General features: G+C 48.8%; 1 protein-coding gene across 6 annotated transcripts in view; it reads left to right on the top strand.

The window, feature by feature from the left end:
- sox13 (SRY-box transcription factor 13) overlaps window positions 1-24,778 on the top strand; it is a 93,444-nt gene extending 68,666 nt beyond the window's left edge. For 5 of the 6 annotated variants that reach the window (XM_070549087.1, XM_070549089.1, XM_070549085.1 and 2 more), the window contains 10 exons: window positions 2,435-2,607; window positions 5,565-5,633; window positions 5,749-5,854; window positions 8,360-8,436; window positions 8,947-9,112; window positions 9,695-9,807; window positions 17,633-17,720; window positions 20,121-20,291; window positions 21,774-21,990; window positions 22,078-24,778. In XM_070549087.1, coding sequence (XP_070405188.1) covers window positions 2,435-2,607; window positions 5,565-5,633; window positions 5,749-5,854; window positions 8,360-8,436; window positions 8,947-9,112; window positions 9,695-9,807; window positions 17,633-17,720; window positions 20,121-20,291; window positions 21,774-21,990; window positions 22,078-22,354 — 1,457 coding nt within the window. In that variant the 3' untranslated portion in view covers window positions 22,355-24,778. The remainder of the gene's footprint in view (window positions 1-2,434; window positions 2,608-5,564; window positions 5,634-5,748; window positions 5,855-8,359; window positions 8,437-8,946; window positions 9,113-9,694; window positions 9,808-17,632; window positions 17,721-20,120; window positions 20,292-21,773; window positions 21,991-22,077) is intronic. The other variant, XM_070549088.1, reaches the window with a different exon arrangement.
- The last annotated feature ends 1,549 nt before the right edge of the window (window positions 24,779-26,327 follow it).

The following is a 26,327-nucleotide window of genomic DNA, read 5'->3' as shown; positions in this document are numbered from 1 at the left end:
TGGAGGAGATTTCAGGAGACTGGCGGTTATTCTCGGAGAGCTGGACAGCGCTGTAGAAGGTCCACAACCCATCAGCAGGACCGATACCTGCTCCTTTGTGCAAGGTGGAACAGGCTGAGCTCTGCTCATGCCCTACAGAATGACCTCCAGAGGGCCACTGGTGTGAACGTCTCTACCCAGACAATCAGGAACAGACTTCACGAAGATGGTTGAGGGCCCGACGTCCTGTAGTGGGCCCTGTGCTCACTGCCCAGAACCGTAGAGCTCGACTGGCATTTGCTCAACAACACCAGAATTGGCAAGTCCGCCACTGGCGCCCGGTACTTTTTACAGACGAGAGCAGGTTCACCCTGAGCACCTGTGATAGACGTGAAAGAGTCTGGAGAAGACAAGGAGAACGTTATGCTGCCTGCAACGTCGTTCAACATGACAGGTTTGGTGGTGGGTCAGTGATGGTCTGGGGAGGCGAGGCGTATCCATGGAGGGACGCACAGACCTCTACTGCCTAGGAAATGGTGCCCTGACTGCCATAAGGTATGGAGATGAACCCTTTGTCAGACCCTACGCTGATGCAGCAGGTCCTGGTTTTCTCCTAATGCACGACGATGCCCGGCCTCATGTGGCAAGAGTATGCAGGCAGCACCTGGAGGATGAAGGAATTGAACCAACTGAATGGCCTTCACGATCCCCTGACTTAAACCCAATAGAACATCTGTGGGACGTTATGTTTTGGTCCATTAGGCGGCGCCAGGTTGCTCCTCAGACTGTACAAGAGCTCAGGGATGCCCTCACACAGATCTGGGAGGAAATGCCACTAGACACCATCCGTCGTCTCATTAGGAGCCCCGACGTTGTCAAGCATGCACACACGCTCGCGGGGCCACACAAGATACTGAAAAGCAATCTGAGTTGCAGAAATTAAGTTTTTGAAATAATGGACTAGCCTGCCACGTCTTCATTTCACTCCGATTTTAGGGTGTCTACACAACTGAGCCCTCTGTAGGCTGATAACTTTTATTTCCATTAAAAGACTCGGCATCCTTTGGTTCCTAAGACATTGCCCTGTCCTTATTTGTATAGATATCCAACTTCATATTGAGATCTGGTGTATCTAATGAGCTTCTTTAAAGTGTTCCTTTCATTTTTGTGAGCGGTGTATTTAGCCAGCTGAAGAAGTCTTCATTTTTTATATCCTAGTTTTATTGATAATTTTTTACCACATATTTTGAATTTGGACTTTTCCAGTCAGCATTTCAGAGGCATTGCTCTGGATGGAACACAGAAGTCCCAATGATCTACTCGGCTCACCTCACATGGACTCACATGAGCTTCCGCTGGCTAAATGAACAGAAGACAAAAATAAAGATGAGTCCTGATATGTTAAGCCCAATCACACTGGCAAGTGTAGCTGAAAAAGAAGGACATGAATGTGGTTAAACTGCTGAAGCCGGGAATCCAACCAGCATGAGGTCATAGCGAAACAGCATGCAACGCTAACTCTATCCACCAAAGCAACAGCCGCCCACTCCAGGGCAGGCCAAGCTCGGAACTCAGCGGCCCGGGACCCAAGGGCGCCTGACCCGGGCAGAGACCCGACAGTGTCCAGGGATCTGGACCCCACCACCAGGAGCGAGCCAGCAGGTACCAAAAACTTCAAGTAGCAGACACGGGAGCTGCGCATACACAGGCTGACTGAGGCACCACCCATCTGCAGGAAATGTGGCAGGGGGAGGGAGGGGGAGGAGACAAGACTCCACCTGACGGATAAAGTCCGTCCCCCCCACCCTCATGCTCACACATGTACACATTCAACCTAAAGACACACAATAATGCAAGTCATGCACCCTCTGATGTACACACCCTAGACACTCTGGTCCTGGTACTGCTGCACAAAGGGAACAACCCATCCTGGACACCAGAGCTGGTCCCGTTCTTGCTGGGCTAATGATGAGCAGGCAACTCTGCCCAACAGCGCCCCCCTCCAGGTGCCGTCGAGTGTGCTTTTGTATGGAATGTCGTTGGTGGAAGTGTTTAATGTGCAAGTTAAAACTGGGGCACAGGCCCTCACGGGACCTCGAAGATGGGAACCATACCCCCTGAACGTACCCACACCCCAAGGCCCTATGTGCATGTTTGTGTGGCGATGTGAAGGAACAAGTGGAGGAAAAGAATGGCCCCCAGTCTAAGCCATCTTCTGGCCCGCGGACCTTGTGTCTGACGTGTTTTACACCATTAAGGATCTTTTTAATCAGACAAAGTGATTTTCTGTTTTTTACATGCTTCCCCTCACATTTACAGTGTACCTATCACTTCAGACCTCGTCTTTTTAAGTGAGAAGTCTTACACAGCCGCTGGCTGCCAGAGTCCCCCTGCAAACAACCCAATGAAAAAAGTTCTGATGGCTTTTTTGACCGATAACCTCTGACCCCTGCAGGGACCCCTGACTCTCTGGCTGAAAAGGAGCTTCAGTTGTTGATGATGATAAACCAGCTGAGTGGTCTGAGGGAGCAGCTGCTAGGCGCCCACTCAGAGCAGAGGAACATGGCCGCCCTGCTGCTGGAGAAGCAACAACAGCAGATGGAGCTGGCCCGGCAGCAGCAGGAACAGGTATCAGACACCTAAAAGCGCAGGTGGAGCTGCACTCAGTATCTGTATCTGAGTATACGCTCGGTATCTGTATCTGAGTATACGCTCGGTATCTGTATCCGAGTATGCGCTCAGTATCTGTATCCGAGTATGCGCTCAGTATCTGTATCCGAGTATGCGCTCAGTATCTGTATCCGAGTATGCGCTCAGTATCTGTATCCGAGTATGCGCTCAGTATCTGTATCCGAGTATGCGCTCAGTATCTGTATCCGAGTATGCGCTCAGTATCTGTATCCGAGTATGCGCTCAGTATCTGTATCCGAGTATGCGCTCATTATCTGTATCCGAGTATGCGCTCATTATCTGTATCCGAGTATGCGCTCAGTATCTGTATCCGAGTATGCGCTCAGTATCTGTATCCGAGTATGCGCTCAGTATCTGTATCCGAGTATGCGCTCAGTATCTGTATCCGAGTATGCGCTCAGTATCTGTATCCGAGTATGCGCTCGGTATCTGTATCCGAGTATGCGCTCAGTATCTGTATCCGAGTATGCGCTCAGTATCTGTATCCGAGTATGCGCTCGGTATCTGTATCCGAGTATGAGCTCGGTATCTGTATCCGAGTATGCGCTCGGTATCAGTATCCGAGTATGCGCTCGGTATCTGTATCCGAGTATGCGCTCGGTATCTGTATCCGAGTATGCGCTCGGTATCTGTATCCGAGTATGCGCTCGGTATCTGTATCCGAGTATGCGCTCGGTATCTGTATCCGAGTATGCGCTCGGTATCTGTATCCGAGTATGCGCTCAGTATCTGTATCCGAGTATGCGCTCAGTATCTGTATCCGAGTATACGCTCAGTATCTGTATCCGAGTATGCGCTCAGTATCTGTATCCGAGTATGCGCTCGGTATCAGTATCCGAGTATGAGCTCGGTATCTGTATCCGAGTATGCGCTCGGTATCAGTATCCGAGTATGCGCTCAGTATCTGTATCCGAGTATGCGCTCAGTATCTGTATCCGAGTATGCGCTCAGTATCTGTATCCGAGTATGCGCTCGGTATCAGTATCCGAGTATGCGCTCGGTATCTGTATCCGAGTATGCGCTCAGTATCTGTATCCGAGTATGCGCTCAGTATCTGTATCCGAGTATGCGCTCAGTATCTGTATCCGAGTATGCGCTCAGTATCTGTATCCGAGTATGCGCTCAGTATCTGTATCCGAGTATGCGCTCAGTATCTGTATCCGAGTATGCGCTCAGTATCTGTATCCGAGTATGCGCTCAGTATCTGTATCCGAGTATGCGCTCAGTATCTGTATCCGAGTATGCGCTCAGTATCTGTATCCGAGTATGCGCTCATTATCTGTATCCGAGTATGCGCTCAGTATCTGTATCCGAGTATGCGCTCAGTATCTGTATCCGAGTATGCGCTCAGTATCTGTATCCGAGTATGCGCTCAGTATCTGTATCCGAGTATGCGCTCAGTATCTGTATCCGAGTATGCGCTCAGTATCTGTATCCGAGTATACGCTCAGTATCTGTATCCGAGTATGCGCTCGGTATCAGTATCCGAGTATGAGCTCAGTATCTGTATCCGAGTATGCGCTCGGTATCTGTATCCGAGTATGCGCTCAGTATCTGTATCCGAGTATGCGCTCAGTATCTGTATCCGAGTATGCGCTCAGTATCTGTATCCGAGTATGAGCTCGGTATCTGTATCCGAGTATGCGCTCGGTATCAGTATCCGAGTATGCGCTCGGTATCTGTATCCGAGTATGCGCTCGGTATCTGTATCCGAGTATGCGCTCGGTATCTGTATCCGAGTATGCGCTCGGTATCTGTATCCGAGTATGCGCTCGGTATCTGTATCCGAGTATGCGCTCGGTATCTGTATCCGAGTATGCGCTCAGTATCTGTATCCGAGTATACGCTCAGTATCTGTATCCGAGTATGCGCTCAGTATCTGTATCCGAGTATGCGCTCGGTATCAGTATCCGAGTATGAGCTCAGTATCTGTATCCGAGTATGCGCTCGGTATCAGTATCCGAGTATGCGCTCAGTATCTGTATCCGAGTATGCGCTCAGTATCTGTATCCGAGTATGCGCTCAGTATCTGTATCCGAGTATGCGCTCGGTATCAGTATCCGAGTATGCGCTCGGTATCTGTATCTGAGTATGCGCTCAGTATCTGTATCCGAGTATGCGCTCAGTATCTGTATCCGAGTATGCGCTCAGTATCTGTATCCGAGTATGCGCTCAGTATCTGTATCCGAGTATGCGCTCAGTATCTGTATCCGAGTATGCGCTCGGTATCTGTATCCGAGTATGCGCTCGGTATCTGTATCCGAGTATGCGCTCGGTATCAGTATCCGAGTATGCGCTCGGTATCTGTATCCGAGTATGCGCTCGGTATCAGTATCCGAGTATGCGCTCGGTATCAGTATCCGAGTATGCGCTCGGTATCTGTATCCGAGTATGCGCTCGGTATCAGTATCCGAGTATGCGCTCGGTATCTGTATCCGAGTATGCGCTCAGTATCTGTATCCGAGTATGCGCTCGGTATCTGTATCCGAGTATGCGCTCAGTATCTGTATCCGAGTATGCGCTCGGTATCTGTATCCGAGTATGAGCTCAGTATCTGTATCCGAGTATGCGCTCGGTATCAGTATCCGAGTATGCGCTCAGTATCTGTATCCGAGTATGCGCTCAGTATCTGTATCCGAGTATGCGCTCGGTATCTGTATCCGAGTATGAGCTCAGTATCTGTATCCGAGTATGCGCTCAGTATCAGTATCCGAGTATGCGCTCGGTATCTGTATCCGAGTATGCGCTCGGTATCTGTATCCGAGTATGCGCTCAGTGTTACGACGAACGCCCCTGATTCATTAGCCTGTTTCTGCTTGTTCGAACAGTCCACTCTGGGCTCTCTTGTTCCCCGTCCAGCTGGTTGCAGCTAACGAACATACCTTGTGTCTCAGATTGCCAAGCAGCAGCAGCAGCTGATCCAGCAGCAGCACAAGATCAACCTGCTTCAGCAGCAGATCCAGGTCAGTGTCTCTTTCCCGTCTGTTTCCAGACTTCCCAATGGCCCTGACTCCAGATGAGCAGTGAAGTGCTGGAGAAACTTAGATTAAATGTGCTCGTTGCCCTGCTCTGCCCCAGCAGGTGAACATACCCTATGTGATGATCCCAGCCTTCCACCCAAACAGCCAGCCCCTCCCCGACCCCCCGATGACATTACCGCTACAGCCCATCCCCTGCAAGCCAAGTGAGTGGGGCACTTTCATTTGTTCGAATGTTAACTTTGTTTTTAAATGTCAGTTTATGGTGGCGCTTCAAAGTGTAGCGCACACACACACACACACACACACACACACACACACACACACACACACACACACACACACACACCAGGGTATCCATGGGTCCTTAAAAAGTCTTAAAAAGTCTTAAATTAGCGTTTCCAAATTTAAGGCCTTAAAAATCCTTAAAAATGACAAATAATCCTTAAATCCAGTTTCCAAAGGTCTTAAATTACCAAAGACCCAATAAACAAGATTCTTTTATTTCTATAAAAATTTCGTGAATTTCTAGTTAGTGTTCAGCGTTTTTTGTGTACGATGTTGGCGTAAGCGGAACCGTACACATGCAGCTGGTTGTGAAAGGGGACTATTTTTAGATGAGCGCATTAGCTGGTTAAGCTAGTGGGAGCTTGCGCCATGGGGAAGTGCAAGTGTAATGGTAACAGGATGGCTAATTCCACGTTGGCGACGTGGTTAGCACCGCTTCCAGGCAATAGCTGGAAATTATAGCTTAAATTTAATTTTGAAAATAGCTTAAATTTGGTCAAAATGGTCTTAAAAAGTCTTAAATTCGGCTCCCTTAAACCTGCACACACACACACACACACACACACACACACATTACTTAGGGGGGAAGCTGGGATTGAACCATCAACCTTCTGAGCAGTAGACAACCACCGGGCACACTGACAGGCCACCTTGCTCAAGAGCCGTGTTTTGGTTGTTACCCTGAGCTCAGGACCAATAGTGGCAGGTGGACCTTCACGGTGGAACCCGCATCTGTGGGCCATGAACCCAACCCGTCAAAAAGCCAGAACATTCAGATATTTTGGACCTGAGTGTTTCCTTTATCACGTTGTTTATGACATATTTTTGCATCACATTTGACACATCAGGTGTCTTTGGCAGCTTTTTGTTAACAACAATTTTCACTTTAGACAAATCATTTAGAAAACGATGGAACGTGTTTTAAAGGTTTTCCTCGTTACTCTTTTTTCACATAACACGTACAACCAGCCACCTAGCAGCTGGACTTGAACGCTCCACAAAAAAGAAATAAAAATAATCTACACACTGCTTTTATTCATCCAGTCAACATCTGAACATGAAATTGAACAATATTTCAGTGTTATTTTCATACATCCCTACTTAAATTCATGTAATATCAGTAAATATCAGTTATCAGATGTAAAGTATTTTCCGGAGTATGTCGCACCAGCCATCAAATATATAATGAAGAAGAAAAAAACATATAAGTTGCATTTTGGGGGGAAATTTGATTATTTTTCTTACAAAATCTGAGACCAAGCGTTTCACATTGCGAGACAAGTACCGGTAGCAATAACAGAATAAACAACGCGGCGCAGCAGCGCGCCACGGTCTCCAGCAGAGGATGGCGGTGTTTCAGACCCTCCCAGCGGGACAGGGGAGCTGACACCTGGTTCTGAGCCGGCCCGCAGCAGCACGGTTTACATAATTTGGTATATGCTGTAAGTCACTTTGGTATATAAGTCACAGGACCAGCCAGACTATGAAAAAAAGTGTGACTTATAGTCCAGGAAATACGGTAGCTGCAAAAGGAATATGGGATGTTGACATTGGCCTACATTTTCACCTCCTCTAGTCTTTTTCCCATCCAAAACTAGATACATATGTAAATATAGCATGGACATTATTATTTCCACTATTCTATTGTGGAAATACTCAAAATGTATTTGAAGATGGCATTGAAGGGGCACAGCAGTAGAAACACAGAGGGACCGCACTGATAGTAACGTTACTGAGGTACACCGTGGGAAGTACACCCACATCCCCCACGGGTGCCACGCCCCACTAACAGACCACTGCACAAGAGAAAACCACCTAACGGACCGGGACGGTACACGGGTCCTAACCACAGAAACACAAATATGAAAGATGGATCAAAGCAGCGATAGAGGTAAGGGGATAAGGACCATGAACAGAGACGATTGAGTAATCACATGGATCACGCATGGGACTGTGTCATCAGCAGGGAGGAGGCGGCAGTAGAGGGCGACGCTGTCCTCTGCTGCCGTGGATAAAAGGACGATCGCCACCGTCACCGGCGAGCTCTGATGACGGTGTCTGCCCTCCACGGTCGTCTCTGGTGATCCGAGGAGCTCCAGCTCTGACAGAGAGAAGCATCTCTCTAGTGTATCATCTTAGCTGGCTCTGTTAACAAAAGTGTTTACTTTCATTGTCAGCATCGTTGCTGGCCAGAGCTTGGCAGTGACTCCCCATGTGACGGTGACACCCCCCTTTCTTGCATCAAGGTGCAACACAGTCCAACGCTGCTGCAGTATTTCTACCAAGCTTGGCGGAACGAAAATTCCCACTTCGCCATGCCACCACGGCGCTTTCGGTTTTGCGGCAGTGTTACGCCGATACGCTGCTGGCATGGTGTGTCTGCTGTGGGACCAAAGACTGAACATGTCTCTTTGTTTGTACAGCCACTGACTACCCCATGCAGCTGCTCCCAAACACCCACCCCACGCCCATCAAGAGGAGCAGTAGTTCCTTCCGGCAGGTACATCATTGTAATGTTTACATTGTGATTCAGCTCTTTGTCTGTTGGCGCACACGGCAGAGAGCGAGAGTAAGGTATCCTGAGTGAGGGTGTGTGTGTCTTCTGTGCAGTGTGTGTTGGTACTGATTGAATACATGTCTTGTGGTCTGAAGGATGTTGAAGAAAGTGAATCTCTTGGGATTGAACCAAGTGGGTTTTTTTCTGGGAATTTGGGAGGCTGAAAAGCTTTAGGAGCACACCACACCCTCTGTTCAAAGCTTTAGCGTGTGTGTGCTGCATGAGTCGCTTGCACGATAGGTTCTCAGGAACAGATAGACCAACATGACTTGAGTAAACAATAGCAACAGGAGGACGAGGAGCCTAAAGTGCTCTGAAGGTGTGACAGATGCGTTCTAACACGTTAGATCGTACTGTGAACATCCAGAATGCATCACACCCTCGACCTTCGTCTTTATAACTGAGTTTGAGTCAGAGTCCCACCCTGCTCATATGCTTTGTCTGTGTGTTCAGGAGGCTAGTCAGCCCTTAAACCTGACCTCTAAGCACAAAGGCCTGGATCTGGGGAAAACGTCAAGTCCACAGAGCCTGGATCTGGGATCTCTGGCACTGCAGGGGGCCTACAGATCCCGAGATCTCCAAAGAGAGGTGTCCCACAGTCCGACGCGATCTGCACTCAGTGAGTAACTTATTAACATACGAGAGCTGGGAGGTCATGTAGGGAGCTGCCATGAGGGTGACACTCCTATTGGACTAAAATCTCATTGGCAAATTAAAATACTCTATCAAATTACATCCAAGTAAAAGCAAAGCCGAGCCCAGACTGGTGACTGAAGCACTGAACAGAGGATAACATAGTTCTGAAGTTCCTACTTGATTTTTTTACTGAACTACAAGTAAAAAAGTACTTGCCTAAATTTTTACTCAAGTAAAAAGTATCGTGAATAAAATGTACTCAAAGCAAAAGTTTGTTACACTTTTGTCAGCGTAAGGATGGCTACATCTAAGTAGTGCTAAATCACAATGCCAGCTCACAACACACACACACACACACACACACACACACACACACACACACACACACACACACACACACACACACACAGCTGAACTAGCTCCAGTATGAAGGTGTTCTAACGTTGTTGTTGCTGGCTGTGAAGGTGGCCTGTACATCTGAGATGCTCTTTCTTTTTTCTGAGCAATCCTAACTTTGTTCTGTTTTCTTCCTGGTTGTTACCTTTGTGCTATGCTCTTGTTTCAGGTTTCCTAGGAGACGGCGATGTGGTCACCCAGGCCATTCACGATGCCCAGCAGCTCCTGAGGACTCACAGCAGTGGAGGCAGAGACAGGGAGAGGGACAGTGGGGGGAAAATGGTGAGCTAGAAGTGATAAAAGTGCTGCCTTGTCTGCGCCCTTAACCTAGCTGTAGGTCCGACATCAATTTACTCAGTCGGTGAGGAGCAAAAACAAGCAAGCAGACCAGAAAGCAACTCGATCATTTATGTGTTTGTATTTCTTGGGCTAGGGCTCATCATCATAAAACTATCTGCTATTTTGTACGTGTGGAGTTGGCGTGTTTCACCCACCCGCATGTGGAGTTGGCGTGTTTCACCCACCCGCATGTGGAGTTGGTGTGTTTCACCCACCCACGTGTGGAGTTGGTGTGTTTCACCCATCCATGTGTGGAGTTGGTGTGTTTCACCCACCTGTGTGTGGAGTTGGCGTGTTTCACCCACCCGCATGTGGAGTTGGTGTGTTTCATCCACCCACGTGTGGAGTTGGTGTGTTTCACCCACCCACGTGTGGAGTTGGTGTGTTTCACCCACCCACGTGTGGAGTTGGTGTGTTTCGTCCACCCACGTGTGGAGTTGGTGTGTTTCACCCACCTGTGTGTGGAGTTAGCGTGTTTCACCCACCCACGTGTGGAGTTGGTGTGTTTCACCCATCCATGTGTGGAGTTGGCGTGTTTCACCCACCTGTGTGTGGAGTTGGTGTGTTTCACCCACCCACGTGTGGAGTTCACGTATTTCACCCATCCATGTGTGGAGTTGGTGTGTTTCACCCATCCATGTGTGGAGTTTGTGTGTTTCACCCACCCACGTGTGGAGTTCACGTATTTCACCCATCCATGTGTGGAGTTGGTGTGTTTCACCCATCCATGTGTGGAGTTTGTGTGTTTCACCCACCCACGTGTGGAGTTGGTGTGTTTCACCCATCCATGTGTGGAGTTGGTGTGTTTCACCCACCCACGTGTGGAGTTCACGTATTTCACCCATCCATGTGTGGAGTTGGTGTGTTTCACCCATCCATGTGTGGAGTTTGTGTGTTTCACCCACCCACGTGTGGAGTTGGTGTGTTTCACCCATCCATGTGTGGAGTTTGTGTGTTTCACCCACCCACGTGTGGAGTTCACGTATTTCACCCATCCATGTGTGGAGTTGGTGTGTTTCACCCATCCATGTGCGGAGTTCACGTATTTCACCCACCCACGTGTGGAGTTGGTGTGTTTCACCCACCCACGTGTGGAGTTGGTGTGTTTCACCCACCTGTGTGTGGAGTTGGCATGTTTCACCCACCTGTGTGTGGAGTTAGCGTGTTTCACCCACCCACGTGTGGAGTTGGTGTGTTTCACCCATCCATGTGTGGAGTTGGCGTGTTTCACCCACCTGTGTGTGGAGTTAGCGTGTTTCACCCACCCACGTGTGGAGTTGGTGTGTTTCACCCACCCACGTGTGGAGTTGGTGTGTTTCACCCACCCACGTGTGGAGTTGGTGTGTTTCACCCACCCACGTGTGGAGTTCACGTATTTCACCCATCCATGTGTGGAGTTGGTGTGTTTCACCCATCCATGTGTGGAGTTGGTGTGTTTCACCCATCCATGTGTGGAGTTGGTGTGTTTCACCCACCCACGTGTGGAGTTGGCGTGTTTCACCCATCCATGTGTGGAGTTCACGTATTTCACCCACCCACGTGTGGAGTTGGCGTGTTTCACCCACCCACATGTGGAGTTGGCGTGTTTCACCCACCCACGTGTGGAGTTGGCGTGTTTCACCCATCCATGTGTGGAGTTGGCGTGTTCTCTCCACGTGTGGAGTTGGCGTGTTTCTCTCCACGTGTGGAGTTGGCGTGTTTCACCCATCCACGTGTGTAGTTTGCATGCTCTCTCCACGCATAGAGTTGGCATGTTTCACCCACCTGCGTGTGGAGTTGGCATGGTTCACCCATCCATGTGTGGAGTTGGCATGTTTCAGCCACCCACGTGTGTAGTTGGCGTTTTTCACCCACCTGCGTGTGGAGTTGGCATGCTTCAGGCATCTATGTGTGGAGTTGGCATGGTTCACCCATCCATGTGTGGAGTTGGCATGTTTCAGCCACCCACGTGTGTAGTTGGCGTTTTTCACCCACCTGCGTGTGGAGTTGGCATGTTTCACCCACCCATGTGTGGAGTTGGCGTGTTTCACCCATCCACGTGTGGAGCTGGCGTGTTCTCTCCACATGTGGAGTTGGCATGTTTCACCCACCCACGGGTGGTGTTGGCCTGTTCTCTCCATGAGTGGGGTTGGCGTTTTTCACCCACCTGCATGTGGAGTTGGCGTGTTTCACCCATCCATGTGTGGAGTTGGCGTTTTTCACCCAACCACGTGTGGAGTTGGCATGTTTCATCCATCCGAGTGGGGAATTGGTGTGTTCTCTCTATGAGTGGAGTTGGCGTTTTTCATCCACCCACTTGTGGAGTTGGTGTGTTTCACCCACCCACGTGTGGAGTTGGCATGTTTCATCCATCCGAGTGGGGAATTGGTGTGTTCTCTCTATGAGTGGAGTTGGCGTTTTTCATCCACCCACTTGTGGAGTTGGTGTGTTTCACCCACCCACGTGTGGAGTTGGCATGTTTCATCCACCCACGTGTGGAATTGGCGTTTTTCACCCACCCACGTGTGGAATTGGCGTTTTTCACCCACCCACGTGTGGAGTTGGCGTTTTTCACCCACCCACGTGTGGAGTTGGCATGTTTCATCCATCCGAGTGGGGAATTGGTGTGTTCTCTCTATGACTGGAGTTGGCGTTTTTCATCCACCCATGTGTGGAGTTGGCATGTTTCATCCATCCGAGTGGGGAATTGGTGTGTTCTCTCTATGAGTGGAGTTGGCGTTTTTCATCCACCCACTTGTGGAGTTGGTGTGTTTCACCCACCCACGTGTGGAGTTGGCATGTTTCATCCACCCACGTGTGGAATTGGTGTTTTTCACCCACCCACGTGTGGAGTTGGCGTTTTTCACCCACCTGCGTGTGGAGTTGGCGTGTTTCACCCATCCATGTGTGGAGTTGGCATGTTTCATCCACCTGCGTGGGGAAATTACGTGTTCTCTCCACGTGTGGAGTTGGAGTGTTTCATCCACCCACGTGTGAAGTTGGCATGTTTCACCCATTCACGTTTGGAGTTGACGTGTTCTCTCCACGCGTGGAGTTGGTGTGTTTCACCCACCCACGTGTGGAGTTGGTGTGTTCTCTCCATGTGTGGAGTTGGCATGTTTCACCCATGCGTGGAGTTGGTGCGTTTCACCCACCTGCGTGTTGAGTTGGCGTGTTTCACCCACCCGCATGTGGAGTTGGTGTGTTTCGTCCACCTGCGTGTGGAGTTGGCGTGTTCTCTCCGAGTGTGGAGTTAGCGTGTTTCACCCACCCACGTGTGGAGTTGGCGTGTTCTCTCCGCATGTAGAGTTGGCATGTTTCACCCACCCACGTGTGGAGCTGGTGTGTTTCACCCACTCACGTGTGGAGTTGGCATGTTTCACCCACTCACGTGTGGAGTTGGCATGTTTCACCCACTCACGTGTGGAGTTGGCATGTTTCACCCACCCACGTGTGGAGTTGGCGTGTTCTCTCCACATGTAGAGTGTGCATGTTTCACTCATCCGCATGTGGAGTTGGTGTGTTTCACCCACCCACGTGTGGAGTTGGTGTGTTTCGTCCACCCACGTGTGGAGTTGGTGTGTTTCACCCACCTGTGTGTGGAGTTAGCGTGTTTCACCCACCCACGTGTGGAGTTGGTGTGTTTCACCCATCCATGTGTGGAGTTGGCGTGTTTCACCCACCTGTGTGTGGAGTTAGCGTGTTTCACCCACCCACGTGTGGAGTTGGTGTGTTTCACCCACCCACGTGTGGAGTTGGTGTGTTTCACCCACCCACGTGTGGAGTTGGTGTGTTTCACCCACCCACGTGTGGAGTTGGTGTGTTTCACCCACCCACGTGTGGAGTTCACGTATTTCACCCATCCATGTGTGGAGTTGGCGTGTTTCACCCATCCATGTGTGGAGTTGGTGTGTTTCACCCACCCACGTGTGGAGTTGGCGTGTTTCACCCATCCATGTGTGGAGTTCACGTATTTCACCCACCCACGTGTGGAGTTGGCGTGTTTCACCCACCCACGTGTGGAGTTGGCGTGTTTCACCCACCCACGTGTGGAGTTGGCGTGTTTCACCCATCCATGTGTGGAGTTGGCGTGTTCTCTCCACGTGTGGAGTTGGCGTGTTTCTCTCCACGTGTGGAGTTGGCGTGTTTCACCCATCCACGTGTGTAGTTTGCATGCTCTCTCCACGCATAGAGTTGGCATGTTTCACCCACCTGCGTGTGGAGTTGGCATGGTTCACCCATCCATGTGTGGAGTTGGCATGTTTCAGCCACCCACGTGTGTAGTTGGCGTTTTTCACCCACCTGCGTGTGGAGTTGGCATGTTTCAACCACCCATGTGTGGAGTTGGCGTGTTTCACCCATCCACGTGTGGAGCTGGCGTGTTCTCTCCACATGTGGAGTTGGCATGTTTCACCCACCCACGGGTGGTATTGACCTGTTCTCTCCATGAGTGGGGTTGGCGTTTTTCACCCACCTGCATGTGGAGTTGGCGTCTTTCACCCATCCATGTGTGGAGTTGGCGTTTTTCACCCACCCACGTGTGGAGTTGGCATGTTTCATCCATCCGAGTGGGGAATTGGTGTGTTCTCTCTATGAGTGGAGTTGGCGTTTTTCATCCACCCACTTGTGGAGTTGGTGTGTTTCACCCACCCACGTGTGGAGTTGGCATGTTTCATCCATCCGAGTGGGGAATTGGTGTGTTCTCTCTATGAGTGGAGTTGGCGTTTTTCATCCACCCACTTGTGGAGTTGGTGTGTTTCACCCACCCACGTGTGGAGTTGGCATGTTTCATCCACCCACGTGTGGAATTGGCGTTTTTCACCCACCCACGTGTGGAATTGGCGTTTTTCACCCACCCACGTGTGGAGTTGGCGTTTTTCACCCACCCACGTGTGGAGTTGGCATGTTTCATCCATCCGAGTGGGGAATTGGTGTGTTCTCTCTATGAGTGGAGTTGGCGTTTTTCATCCACCCATGTGTGGAGTTGGCATGTTTCATCCATCCGAGTGGGGAATTGGTGTGTTCTCTCTATGAGTGGAGTTGGCGTTTTTCATCCACCCACTTGTGGAGTTGGTGTGTTTCACCCACCCACGTGTGGAGTTGGCATGTTTCATCCTCCCACGTGTGGAATTGGTGTTTTTCACCCACCCACGTGTGGAGTTGGCGTTTTTCACCCACCTGCGTGTGGAGTTGGCGTGTTTCACCCATCCATGTGTGGAGTTGGCATGTTTCATCCACCTGCGTGGGGAAATTGCGTGTTCTCTCCACGTGTGGAGTTGGAGTGTTTCATCCACCCACGTGTGAAGTTGGCATGTTTCACCCATTCACGTTTGGAGTTGACGTGTTCTCTCCACGCGTGGAGTTGGTGTGTTTCACCCACCCACGTGTGGAGTTGGTGTGTTCTCTCCATTTGTGGAGTTGGCATGTTTCACCCATGCGTGGAGTTGGTGCGTTTCACCCACCTGCGTGTTGAGTTGGCGTGTTTCACCCACCCGCATGTGGAGTTGGTGTGTTTCGTCCACCTGCGTGTGGAGTTGGTGTGTTCTCTCCGAGTGTGGAGTTAGCGTGTTTCACCCACCCACGTGTGGAGTTGGCGTGTTCTCTCCGCATGTAGAGTTGGCATGTTTCACCCACCCACGTGTGGAGCTGGTGTGTTTCACCCACTCACGTGTGGAGTTGGCATGTTTCACCCACTCACGTGTGGAGTTGGCATGTTTCACCCACTCACGTGTGGAGTTGGCATGTTTCACCCACCCACGTGTGGAGTTGGCGTGTTCTCTCCACATGTAGAGTTGGCATGTTTCACTCATCCGCATGTGGAGTTGGTGTGTTTCACCCACCCACATGTGGAGCTGGCGTGTTTCACCCACTCACGTGTGGAGATGGCATGTTTCACCCACTCACGTGTGGAGATGGCATGTTTCACCCACTCATGTGTGGAGTTGGCATGTTTCACCCACCCACGTGTGGAGTTGGCGTGTTCTCTCCACATGTAGAGTTGGCATGTTTCACTCATCCGCATGTGGAGGTGGTGTGTTTCACCCACCCACGTGTGGAGCTGGCGTGTTTCACCCACTCACGTGTGGAGTTGGCATGTTTCACCCACCCACGTGTGGAGTTGGCGTGTTCTCTCCACATGTAGAGTTGGCATGTTTCACTCATCCGCATGTGGAGTTGGTGTGTTTCACCCACCCACGTGTGGAGCTGGCGTGTTTCACCCACTCACGTGTGGAGATGGCATGTTTCACCCACTCACGTGTGGAGTTGGCATGTTTCACCCACCCACGTGTGGAGTTGGCGTGTTCTCTCCACATGTAGAGTTGGCATGTTTCACTCATCCGCATGTGGAGTTGGTGTGTTTCACCCACCCACGTGTGGAGCTGGCGTGTTTCACCCACTCACGTGTGGAGTTGGTGTGTTTCACCCACTCACGTGTGGAGTTGGCGTGTTTCACCCACTCACATGTGGAGTTGGCGTGTTCTCTCCGCTTGTAGAGTGGGCATGTTTCACCCACCCGTTTGTGGAGTTGGCGTGTTTCACCCACTCACGTGTGCAGTTGGCGTGTTCTCCTCACGTGTTTGTGGATTTTCTCCCGCAGACCAAATACATATATGTCAAGCTGGAGGATGGAAATCAGGAATAACCAATCCTGCTCCTGGAAGTCAGCTATTCCAGGTCTAAATTGCACCTTTGTGTGAGTGAGTCAGAGACTCGTTGTTTGTGTCCGTGTGTCCCTGTGATGGACTAGAGAATTGTCCAGGGTGCCCCCTGACTCACCTGGCAGCCGGTGACCCTAGTGAGGAATGAGTGGTTCTGAAGATGGATGAGTGTTTTGTTTGTTCTGATTTGGGCTTGGGTCCTGAGGTAGCTGAAGCTGCTGCAGCCTCTCAGGCCACAAAGGCACCTGCCGTTCCTCTTTGTCCACACTCAGACTGTATTTGGTGGCTCTACTCCATCCCCTGTGTTATGCTGCTCCATCTCACTGGCCCTACCCTGCTGTCCAGTGAGATGACGTTTCTCAGCACCAGAATAGGTGAAAGATAACACAGCAGCAGCAGCAGCAGGACACTTTAGCAAATTCAGTGTTGCTCAGCATGTCTTTTTGTACTACTGAACTTTTCCTTCTAGACAATAAACCCAATTCTTCCTTTGCATTTACAGCCCTCCATTTAAACAGCAGCTGAGATCAGGAATGTGTCAGAACCACGCTTGTCCATCCCAGGGTATCCGCGGGTCCTTAAAAAGTCTTAAATTAGCGTTTCCAAATTTAAGGCCTTAAAAATCCTTAAACATGACAAATAATCCTTAAATACAGTTTCCAAAGGTCTTAATTTTTCAAAGACCCAATAAACAAGATCCTTTTATTTCTATAACATTTTCGTGACTTTCTAGTTAGTGTTCAGCGTTTTTTGTGTGTGATGTCGGCGTAAGCGGAACCGTACACATTCAGTTGGTTGTGAAAGGGGGCTATTTTTAGATGAGCACATTAGCTGGTTAAACTAGTGGGAGCTTGCGCCATGGGGAAGTGCAAGTGTAATGGTGACTGGATGGCTAATCCCACATTTGCGACGTGGTTAGCACCGCTTCCAGGCAATAGCTGGAAATTATAGCTTAAATTTAATTTTAAAAATAGCTTAAATTTGGTCAAAGTGGCCTTAAAATGGTCTTAAAAAGTCTTAAATTTGGCTCCCTTAAACCTGCAGATACCCTGCTCCTGCGGTCCAAACTGAAACAGTCTGTGTTGGAGTGATTATCTCTGTGTGACTGCTGCTTTTCTGTGTGTCTGCAGGAACGTAAGGATTCTCCACACTGTGAGCGAGCTGAGGAGAGACACGGTCTTCCGTCCACAGAGGACCATCTCAGCAGTGACTCAGAGGGTCAGTTTACCCACAGTTGAGAAACCTCCATTAGACAAAAACATGCCAGTGTCAGCTCACCAAAGTAAAAGCACCAAGTGATGTGCATTGCACTACAGTCTTTGTGATGATCCGTGTTCCCTTCCACGTGTTTACTTTGATTTTAGCTGGAGATTATGGAAGAGTCACCGACAGGCTTGGATTACAGGTCTTACAGCAGAGTCAAGTGTCCTTTATTCTGGACCTGTAGTCCAATATCCCATGTAACTAAAAGGTAGAGTACATTTAAATAAGTACACTAGGAGGTAGGGGTTTTAACAACTAGTCGACTTCACCGCTCTATAGTGACTTGTTATGCCTGTCATCGACTAGTCGCTGTCACCTGATAATGACCGGCAAGATGCAGCCCTCAGAAAAGACAGCAGCCTGCTGTCAGCAGGTGACAAGCTCCTGCGCGTCGGGAGGCAACGCACTGTGCCAGAGCGTCGGTACTGACACCCGCCGTAAAACGGACATTTAACCAAACTGTGACCTTTACCCTCTTGCAATTTAACCTTCCCCTCACCCCCATCCTAACCTTAACCAGCTTGCACATGCAAAGCTCTGATTGTTGACGCGCTCCAGACATCTGCGTCCTGAGCACGGCCACAGTAACGTTATCAAATCAGGTGTCGCCACCTCAAAAACTAATTTAACACGCGATCGTTCATGTCGGCTCATTTCCTTTTATGTTTTCTCTCTTTTATTCTTTTATGTGTGCCTGATGCGTTTCGCTGCTGTGGAGCGGGACGCATCACCTGTTTTGTCCTCGGTGACGCACCGATCACTGATACGGCCGCCAAGCAGCGAGCACTCCGCTGTTTTAGCGGTCGGTAGATCTTTTAGAACTGCAGTTCAAAGGTAACTCATGAGGTGAATATATATGAACCCAGGTAGCAGTTTCTCTTTAGGATTGAGAGGAGATGCAGGAAGATAATAAACAGGCAGGACAGAAAAATAGTCAAATAAAAACAAGTTAGTTTTTGTACCTGCTGGTTGCAACAAACAGACACCATTGAAGGTAATCAGAAGTGAGGAACAGAAAATGAAATAATTATTTTAATGTTTAGAGCAGCAGGAACTCTGAGAGGCTGCAGGCGCATCAGTGAGTTTGTGGCCGCTGCGCAAGGGGGGGTGGGGTGGGGGGGGGGGGTGGGCTGAAACGGAGCAGTATAGATGCAGAAACTACCGTTGCTAAAAGAAATGTGTTTAACTTTGAAAATGTGGGCGCAATTTTAATTGTCAAAAACTCCAGCGAACCTATGTTGCTTGTTTTTAGGAGACCAAATACTTATTTTCACCATCATTTGTAAATAAATTCTTTGAAAATGAGACGATGTGAATTTCTGGATTTTTTCCCCTCAGTTTGTCTCTCATAGGTGAGGTGCACCTGTGATGGGAATTACAGGTGCACCTCACCTTTGTAGGTGGGAGGACTTGAAACATTGGAGGCTGGCTAAATACTTTTCTTGTGCCGCTGTAGTTAGAAAAGAAAAAGTATTGCTGCACCACATCTTTGAAGTTTTGTTTCTGTAAAACTGAAAATCAGGTTAACCAATCCTGGTCCTCCAGGGCCACCATCCTACATGTTTGAGTTGTTTCCCTGCTCCAACTCACCTGATTTCAACCAGTAGCTGAACGACAGGCTTTAGCGGAGCTGCTGTTAAACAGGTGATTCAACAACTGAATCAAGTCTGGAGGAGTGGAGGCTCAACTAAACATCAGGGCTTCGTGTTTAAAGATGCTTACACACAAAACGGGGTCTGAACTGGCAGAAGTCCATGTCTACACAAACTCTGACCCTGCTGTGAGAACATTCTGGAGATGAGAGCCGTCTACGGTCTTGTAGATACGCGCGCACACACACGCATGCATGTTTGCACACACACACACACACACACACACACACACACACACACACAGAGCGGCTGCAGAAGCCCAGACCTCTGATCCGTATGGAAGCATCGCGCTGCTCTGTGTGTGGAGTCAAAGCTGGCATACACCGTCCCACATGGTTCCGTCTGGTCTTTTCATCTTTACTTGGGATGACTTTTTAAAACGAAAGGTTAATCACTCACTCACTCACTCACTCACTCACTCAGGAAGTGTTCATCACTCAGAAAGCATGCTTGCACAACAAAATGTGACAACATATGGTGACTAGACTTGTGATTACACAGGCTGATGCAATGCTGAGGGTGAGTATGTAAGGGTGAGGTTTTGAAAAGGGAAACGCTCGTATTTTATTGGTTTGGATGAATACTTGAGCTCTAACTGGTGATCAGAGCAGGTCAGGGTTTCTCAGCCGTGGTCTAGGTGATTGAGAGGATTACAAGTTTCCTTGAACGATAACATTTTAAACCCCACTATCTCACCTTGCAGGCGCTCTGCCTGTTTCTGCTGCTGGCAGCTACACCGACACCCGCCCCACCTCCTCCTCTGGACACATAAAAAGACCCATGAATGCCTTCATGGTGTGGGCCAAGGACGAGCGCAGGAGGATCCTGCAGGCGTTCCCCGACATGCACAACTCCTCCATCAGCAAGATTCTAGGTGAGGACACAGAGTGGTTGTGTGTCCAGGAACTCATCAATGTCAGTTTATACTGGTCTGAGTCCAGTTTCTGGGTCAGAGTTTTACTCTGAGATCCGTCTGGATGAGCGAACTCCTGCTCTCATCCTTAAGGCCTAGTCCACACGTAGCAGGTTTTTTTAAAAACGAATATCCGCCCCTCCAAAAACTTGCATCCACACCACCTCGTTTAAAACAAACTCTGTCCACACGTACCCGGATAAATACGTTGTTAAGGACATGCCAGACCTGTAGGTGGCAGTACTTCCCCCGTTCTTAACCTCGTCCTTCGTCTGTGGTCTTCCGCAAGGAGCAGTAATTCCGCTTGCAATAACAAACAAGCAGAAAGCACTTGGACAGTTGATGAATCGGGTAGTGACAGAGCGCAGCTCTGAAGGCTTCCATGATGCCGGCTAGTGTAAACACAGGTCGCACACGTGATGTCAGCATTTTTTGTCACGGAAAGTGACGTTGCGGACCTTAAAACTCCGGTTTTGTCTGTCCACACGCAGACACCCAAAACGGAGAAAACACAGGTCTTCACTTTAGCCGGAGTTTTTAAAAAGATCCGTTTTCGTGTGAAAAAACTCCGTTTTCGTGAGGATGACAGGCCAAAACGTAGAATAATATCTACGTTTTGGCAGATCCCCGGCTACGTGTGGACAGGGCCTAAGGCTGAGTCCTCGCTCCCTCACATCAAGTCAGATTATAGAAACCAGGCTCTAGTTCTTCTGCTGACGATCCACGTGTCATGGCCGTAGGTGGGGGTTCGAGAGAGCGCTAAATCCAGAGCTTTGCCTTTCAGCTGAGCTTTATCTCCACCCTTATACACCAGATAAATTGGCTCCCATCATAGCCAATGGGAGCATTCCACTTTTTTCCGGTTGGGAATGATCACTTAGAACTTTATGGAGTTGACTCACTTAGTTTGACCGGCCCCAGTAAACACTGAAGGTCACAACTGAAAGATGCCAGGAGAACCGCGCCGTCTGCAGAAACGTAGGGATGTAGAGGCTCAAGCCCAGAAGCACTGGCTTCTGGTTCGGTTCAGTCCATTTTAAAAGTCTTTTACTCGTTTTGAAGGCGCTGAGCTGCTTTGCTTGTACGAGCCTCCTCACGTACTTGGATCCACCAGTCGGCTCCTGCTGGTCGCTCCCATAGCAAAAGTGAAATGAAGAGGAGACGGAGCGTTTGCAGTTGTCCCTTTACGATAGCTTTTATTTACATTACACAGTAAACTATGTTTCCATGTCGTGTTTTAGTGCCTTCCTGGTTTTACTGAGTTTTAGGGTGACCACTCTTTACTACTGGCATAAAGGTTTCCATTAGTGCCGTGTTCAGCACCGTGGGTGTCCTCTGGACTGTCATAAGTAAAGCCGCTGATGGTGGAGGTCCACGAACACAATCAAAAACACGGAGTCGTCCTTCAGCCTCTTTATGCTCATCTCTACGTCTCTTTTCCAGGCTCGAAGTGGAAGGGCATGTCCAACCAGGAGAAGCAGCCGTACTATGAAGAGCAGGCTAGGCTGAGTAGGCAGCATCTGGAGCGCTACCCAGACTACAAATACAAACCCCGACCAAAACGCACCTGCATCGTGGAGGGACGGCGGCTGAGGGTGGGCGAGTACAAAGCCATGATGAAGAGTCGCAGACAGGAACAGAGAGCGACCTACACGCACAGGTACTAACCCAGCATGCATGCGGCCTGGCCCTTACTGCCCAGACCAATCAGATGGTAGAAGGTCAATGTCGCTTCCTGTCTTTTTAGTCAAAGTGAGCTGCAGCAGATCCGTTATTCCCAAAGCGACATCCAGTACCCGGGTAGTGGCTCCGTCTCAAGCATGCCCTTTCATCCTGCGCAACTGGAGCATTACCTGCCACAAGTCCCACCCCCCACGCGCAGAGCTGATGGAAAGGCCACACCCACCTCTCAACCCAGAGACAGAGAGAGGGAGCGAGAGAGAGCTCGACCTCAGTACAGCGAAGGAGAGGAGAGCGACGCGGGAGAGAGGAGTGAGGGGGAGCTGGTGCTCCTGACAGATTGAGGGTGGGTGGGTGGGGGGTCAGGCGGACTGGAGGAGCGAGTGAATTAAAGCGGGAAAACGCCACCTCAGCTGTTGTAAAGTATCACGATCTTCTGCTGTGCACACATTAGTGCTAGTTGTCATCGTTCCTCCCCCAGAGATCACGCCCTCTCCTCCTTGTGTCCTAACGCTCCTTGCTGGCTCGGTGAGGAAATGAAACCTTGTGAAGGAACTTGAAGGTTGCTGTCAGGAACCACAGCAGCAGATGCTCATGTGTTGGTCAGTGCTGCCCCCTGCTGGAAGAATGATTCCTGGTTTCTGGGAGTTCTTCCTGCCTGCTTCCTCCAGCTGAGATCCTGATCAGAGCAGGGGAAACACACCAGAACGCCCTGGCTCAGAGTCAAAGGTTACTGCCACATTAATGACAACTCTTTGGTACATCTACAGAACAAGTTCTTTAGCCCCCATCAGGATTCTGGTTCCAGATCCGTTTCTGCTGGAGGGGCAGGTGTTCTGTGAGGCTGTAACCCAAGAGACGTTTCCCAGTCTTTAGCTGCATTCAGGGACACGTTTGGCTTTATTTTGCTGTTTGGTTTTAGTCCTGTTTTTCCTCATGGTACCCATGTAACACCGGCTACAGCGGTCCTGGTGCCAGCGGTCAGACCCTCCCCACCCATCACACCCACACGGGAGACTGACCTCAGCATCACGTATTTGTGCTGTAGTTTCTGAGTGTTTTTTATTGTTGTGATGAGCTGATGGTATTTTATCCAGACGTCTGCGGTGTTTTAAAATCAGAATATTTTTTTGAACTTAAGGTTATTTTTTCAGCTAATATATCGTTTTGTCGTCTGAACGTTCCTGCTCAGATAATCCAGTGGTGATAAAAACCAGATCCAGATCCGACTCTTGTGCTGGGTTTAGTGAACTCGTGTGATTTCTGACCTTGCACTGAGAAACCATTCTGACCTGTGACCATTCAGAGCTCATGGTGAATATTGTGATTAAACTCCACCTAACTGGTAAGGTTGGGATCAGTGACACAAGAACCGTCTGTGCACTCTGTTTTGCTGGTAGACCGACATTAACAACAGTAAGTTTATTTATTGTTCTCCTTGGGGTGTTTTTTCTGCGTCTGACCCAGCCCTGAGGAGCAGGCCCAGCGGTCCGGGTTCAGTGTCTTGCCCAGGGATACTTTGACACGTGACCCGCTGGGTTTGGGATCAAACCATCACCTCCTGATCAGTGTCCAGCTGCTCTCCCCATTCAGCCAAAAGTTTTCATATTTAACAAATCGTGTTACTGAATCAGGTAGCTTAATGGAGCGCGAGTCCACCGGTTAAAACGCCCTTTCTGTGGATTGTACGGGAGTTGGTTCCAGACTCTAGAACAGTGGTATTTAATTCCAGTCCTGGAGGTCCGGTGTCAGCACATTAAGTTTTACCTCTGCGTCGACACACCGGATTTTAATCTGCAGGTGATAAACAGGCTTCTGCAGAGCCTGATGAGCTTCTGCACAGGTGATTCAACCGCTGAGTTAAGTGTGTTGGAGCAGAGAAACCACTAAAATGTGCTGGATACCGGCCATCCAGGACCAGGGTTGAGAATCTCTGCTTTAGACTGTTCTCTCTGAAACCAGATTGGTGTGTGTGTGTGTGTGTGTGTGTGCGTTAGTAGCTTATTAATGCTAATTTTTCTTAGGAAAATTTCAGTTTCTGCTATAAACTTTGGTAGCTTCAAGCTAATCCTGCTAACACTTTAGCACGCAGTAACTTAAATAAATGTGGGTAGTTGGAGGATTTAAATGCATTGAAATGAAAGGATGAGTCATTTTAGTTGGTTGTTTATGAAATTTGAACATTTCAGAGAAATGTTTCATCAAATCCTTAGCTAGCTACTATGCTAGTTCACAACTTATCAAACCAAGTTTGAATTGATGGGAGAAACATCCCACATTCAGCATTTAAAGGATATTATGTGTTTGGATCAAATGAATCAGGCTCCGAATAAATCTTTTTCATATTTTTAGCTAACTAGCAGTTCCTTTAGCATGAGTTTTGTAGGAAGCATGCTCATGTTCATCAGGAAAAGGAGACCGGTGGCTGTTTCCATCAAATGTTGTCATTTTTCCGTTCACATCTTTTTATTATTGTAAACAGCAGACCATTTCTTACCTGAGCATAAACTGGTCAATCCACCATTAGCTAAAAGCAAAAGAAACTGGACAGAGTTCAGATCCAGATGCTGAGTCGGGTTCAGGCTGAACGTGATACGTAGACAAATCTTTATCTGCTGGAGCCTCAACCGTAACTACCCCTGCTGATGTAAATATAGAAAAACTTTATTTTGTTAATAAAAACCAGTGTAATTTAAAGGTGTACACTTCTCTATGTTTTCAGAGTTTTGTTTTTTTGGTAAACATTAAAGTGGTTGTATCAAATGTGACTTTTTGGAACTTTGTTCTGTTTCATGGTGTCCAAACAGAAGGCCACTTGATTATTCCTTAACTGGCCAGTGGTACCAATGTGATCGTTAGCTAAACTGCTGGATGGACTCTTGAACTCAGGGACATCGATTCAAGATGGCTGCCACCCCTGCTGAAAAAAACCAGCATATGTTGTGTTCTGGTGCTGGGATGCTGGCCCAGCAACCCAGGACAAGAACCACCGACATATCGGTATATACTGGACAATTCAGGTCCATTGGCTTGTCCTTTTGTCCAGCTAATCCCATGATAGCATCCAAACATGAACACACAGACAAAACCAAAGTTCAGAAAATCGAAATGGCCAAACATCGATTAACGCTGGCCGGCTCACGGGTCCCTGAAAGAACGAAAAAATGAATGCAAGTCAATGGGGCTAAAACCACTATTTTCCAATCCGCTTTGCCTTAGAACCTGGATAGCGTAATTAGCATGACTATCAGCACATCGCATATATGACATCACCACATAATCTCCTCCCTCTAGCGTAGCTGCTACTTACCACATGACCAGGTTTATTGTGGTTCTTTCCTCCTGAAGGAAGGATTAGAAGTTCACTGAACCTACTGTCTGGTTCGATGACGTCACTTTCGCATTTTTCACACAAACCCTAAAATAACGTATTTCCTCGTGCAAAAATAAGTGCATTCTTCGTATCAAAATGCTTCTTTAAAATTCACGGACATCATATGTGAAACCCATGCCACATAACAAGCGGAATTAGAAAATAGCGTTTTTACCCTCGTTGACTTGCATTGATTGTTTTCGTTCTTCCGTGGACTCATGGTCCAAAAGCAGATGGCCGTGCTCCCTATGAGGATTTGCTCACTTCTGCTACCAGCCCCTAGCGGATGAGGGTGGAACTGCAATGTAGCCACTTCCATGTTGGCTTCAATCCTACTGCAGAAACTAGCTGGTTTTTCAGCAGGGACAGCTAATTGATGTCAAACACATTTGACTCCGAGTCAGTTTCATTGATGGTTGACCTGTTGTAGCCGAGTCCTCCACACCACACGGTGTGAAATCTCACAGAGATGGAAGTCCAGGTCATTTAGACTATTTGGCCCAAAAGCAGCAGCTGAACACTCACCTGTTCAGGCGGCCTTCGGTGTGACCTTCTATTCATGCTGCCATTTCTGCCAACTCAGCCTTTCTCGGGATCCCACATTACCTTTTCTTCCTTTCTGTCTTCACATTTTTTATTTAAAATACTTAAAAAACATGTTTTCTGTGAAGCACCTGGTGATTTTTATCTTGAGAAAAAAACGTTTCTTCTTCCTCAAAGCAACTACTGATCGGCCTACTGAACTGAACTGAATTGGAGCGTTTACTCTGTGAAGAGCCTCCAGACAACGCTTGATGTGATTTGGTGTTGTATAAATGATCTTCTGATGGCGTTCTAATTCAACTTCAATTCAGTTTAAAGTGTGAAACAGCATTGTTTTAAGGAACGGTGGGACGCTGATGCTTTAGTCTGTCGGTCTGCGTGTTTGACAAGATGTCCACGTT

The sequence above is a fragment of the Nothobranchius furzeri genome, chromosome 3 (genome assembly GCF_043380555.1).
Source record: "Nothobranchius furzeri strain GRZ-AD chromosome 3, NfurGRZ-RIMD1, whole genome shotgun sequence".
Taxonomy (NCBI): Eukaryota; Metazoa; Chordata; class Actinopteri; order Cyprinodontiformes; family Nothobranchiidae; genus Nothobranchius; species Nothobranchius furzeri.
Note: the sequence above shows the minus strand (reverse complement) of the source record. Positions and strands in the feature narration are given on the sequence as shown.